Here is a 3232-nt window from a genome sequence, read left to right as displayed (position 1 = left end):
TTGTATTTGTCATGCACAGATGATCTGTCCTCAGCTTCAACAATGTAGTAAGTTATTGAAAGGGCTTAAAGAATAAACCGTGATTTCATTGCATATTAACATTCCAAATGACTAAGATCAACATTTTTAAATAGTTAAAATTATTTGTAAAACATAAATGTAACTTCAGGCATAAAAATCTATTTGCCATGAATTTTTTAAAAACAATGATCATGTACATTTATACGTAGATGTCTATAGTAATATTTTAACTTTTCTTAAAATATGAGCAACAATGATAAACTGTTACAAATTTAATTTTTAATTTGTTTTGTTTCTCTCTGTGTGTATTCGTATAGGGATGAGAGTATCACTATTCACGCCCATGCTGTCCTTTCATTCTGTGAGTTTCAGGGATCAAACTTATGTTGTCAGACTTGGTAACAAGTACCTTTACCCACTCAGCCATCTTGCTGGACCTTAGTCTCTTTAAAATAGAATACACACTAAAACTCAGGATTTAAGTAAATATTATTTACTACTGATTAAATAATAACTTTAATTTGGCTGAAAATTTTCAGAAATACAGGGTAGTACATTAATCTTTCCATTATACAATGCATCAAATACTTTTTTTAAATTAACCAATATATTATAGTACTCACTAACTAGAATTTCAAAATTCATTTTCATTTTTAAAATTTAGTGTGTGGAAACTCAAAATAAGGGATACTGTATGCTAGGTAATCACTCTATTATTGAGCCATATTCTTAGACTTAACTGGAGTTCTGTCACACAAATGACAGTGTGACTATAATATACTTGAAATGATGTAACATTACTGGTCTTGGAGACAAAACACAAACCAAGCGGTGTAGGTGGCTTTTGGAAGCCAGAGAAGGCAAAGAACTGGATCTGCTTCAGAGCATCCAGAAAGGAACAGAGTCCTACGATGTCCACATCAGGATTCTAGTAAACATACTAAGCCATGCTGTTCAAAGCTATAAAATAAAATGAAAGACAAAGACATTGGAAAAAGAAGCTCACTTTCAGTTTCCACAAGGAAAAAGGAGGAAAGTGAGGTTCTCATTTTTCAAATGAATGATTTTAAAATATTAGTTTACATAAAGCTAGAGACAAGTTCAGTAATAGAGTGTTTGCCTTTCATGTGTGAGGCCCTACCTTCATTCAACTCCCTATTCTACCAAAGGAACCTTCTATAGAGCAAACTTTTCATAGATGTGTCAATGAACAACAAAATACTGAGAGGAAACTAAAAAAGATTCTACCTTAGAATGTGATATTATTTGCATCTCCCTTTTTTCATTTCCTTCATTAATTAAATAGAACATTCATTTGTTTGAGAAAGATGCAAGCCTGTGCATTGTAGTGATGAATGCCTTTTTCACTTGCTGATTCCTCAAGGTATAAATGAAGGGATTCAGAAGTGGAGCCACTGAGGTATTGAGCACTGCAATTCCTTTGGTAAGAGATACTCTTTGCTTGACTGATGGTTTAGCATACATGAAGATGCAGCTGCCATAGGAAAGAGATATCACAATCATGTGAGAAGAACATGTAGAGAAAGCCTTCTTCTTCTCACTGGTTGAAGGCATTTTTAGAATCGTCAGGGCAATGTAGGCATATGATATTATCACCATTACCAATGTGAGCAGGAGTGTCACCAAGGCTGAGATGAATCCCATCATCTCCAGGAGCTGTGTGTCTGTGCAGGAGATCTGCATCAGGGGGGTTGTGTCACAGTAGAAATGGTCAACAGTGTGAGAAGCACAGAAGTCAAGATCCAAACCTAACACGACTGGAGGAAAGATGACAAAAAAGCCAGCAAGCCAACAGCTGAGGACGAGCTGTGTGCAGACTTTACTGCTCATGATGGTCATGTAGTGCAGGGGCTTGCAGACAGCCACGTATCGGTCATAGGACATGACTGCCAACAGGTAAAATTCTGATGCTCCAAGGAGGAAAGCAAAAAATACTTGAGTAACACAATTGTTATAAGAAATAGTTTTGTCCCCAGTTGCCATAGTAGCTAGTAGTTTAGGGATGCATGTGGTAGTGTAGGAAATTTCTAAGAAGGAGAAATTCCGAAGGAAAAAATACATGGGGGTCTTCAGGTGAGTGTCCACCAGGGTGAGCGTGATGATGGTTAGATTTCCAGTGATGCTTAGCAAATAGGTAAGAAGCAAAAAGATGAACAGCACAACTTTCAATTGGGGGTCATCAGTCAAACCTGCTAGGATGAAAACTGTCACTCGTGTGTGGTTTCCCATTGTGCCTTTCTGACCTACCAGGACTGAATTGTAAAAATGAGTGATAAAAGGTTATCAGTATAGAACAACAGTAATAACTAGTGTTTCACCTAATGTCAATATTGCAAAGGTCACATTTCTAATAGAAAAATACAGTGCTCATTGATGTTTTTAAGACTGGCATACTGAGAATGATAGTTTACAATGTCATAGCACTTGGATACAAATTAAGAGATTATGGAACTCTTAGAGAAAATATGTTCAGAACCCTACAAGCTATAGATGCAGGAAAGGAATTTTTAAATCCTAAAGCAGTTGCTCAGAAATTAAAGTCAACAATTGGCAAGTGGGACCTCATTAAACTAAACTAAAATGCTTCTGTACAGCAAAGGAAACCAATACAGTGAAGAGGAAACCCAAAAAGTAGGAGAACATCTTCACCCTCTACTCAAAGGATTAATATCCAAAATACACAAAGAATTCAAAGAAATCAAGGAAACAAAAGGTCCAACTACAAGAGGCTATGGATATGAATAGAGTGTTCTCAACAGTAGAAATAAAAATGACTAAGGATCAGGTTAAAGTGTTTGACATCCTTAGAAATTAGGGACATGCGAATCAATCCACTTCAAGATTTCATCCTACTCCAGGAAGACTGCCTAAGGCTAAGAGAACAAATGACACCAAATGCTGAGGAGGGTGTGGGGAAAGGAGAACGCTCATTCACTGCTGGTGGGAGTGCAAACTCTTGCCATCACTATGGAAAACAGTGTGGATAGCTTAAAAACATTAAATATGAACCACCATGTGATTTGGTTACACCACTCCTTAGCATATATCCAAAGTACTCATCCTATTACAGAGACACTTGTGCATCCATGTTTATTGCTTTTTCACAATAAGTAAGAAATAGAAACAACCTACATGTCTCTCAACTGATGGATGGATAATGAAAATGTTGTACATTTATGCAGTTGAGTCC

The 3232-nt window shown here is 36.5% G+C and overlaps 1 protein-coding gene across 1 annotated transcript; it reads right to left on the bottom strand.

Moving 5' to 3' along the window:
* Positions 1 to 1332: 1332 nt before the first annotated feature.
* LOC103732032 (olfactory receptor 6C74-like) lies at positions 1333 to 2286 on the bottom strand. Its single transcript, XM_008830555.2, has one exon. The coding sequence runs from the start codon at positions 2269 to 2271 to the stop codon at positions 1333 to 1335; it is 939 nt and encodes a 312-aa protein (XP_008828777.1). The 5' UTR covers positions 2272 to 2286.
* Between the last annotated feature and the right edge of the window lie 946 nt (positions 2287 to 3232).

This window comes from Nannospalax galili, unplaced genomic scaffold, assembly GCF_000622305.1.
Source record: "Nannospalax galili isolate Female #2095 unplaced genomic scaffold, S.galili_v1.0 scaffold2255, whole genome shotgun sequence".
Lineage (NCBI taxonomy): Eukaryota > Metazoa > Chordata > Mammalia > Rodentia > Spalacidae > Nannospalax > Nannospalax galili.
This window is presented reverse-complemented; position numbering and strand designations above follow the sequence as displayed.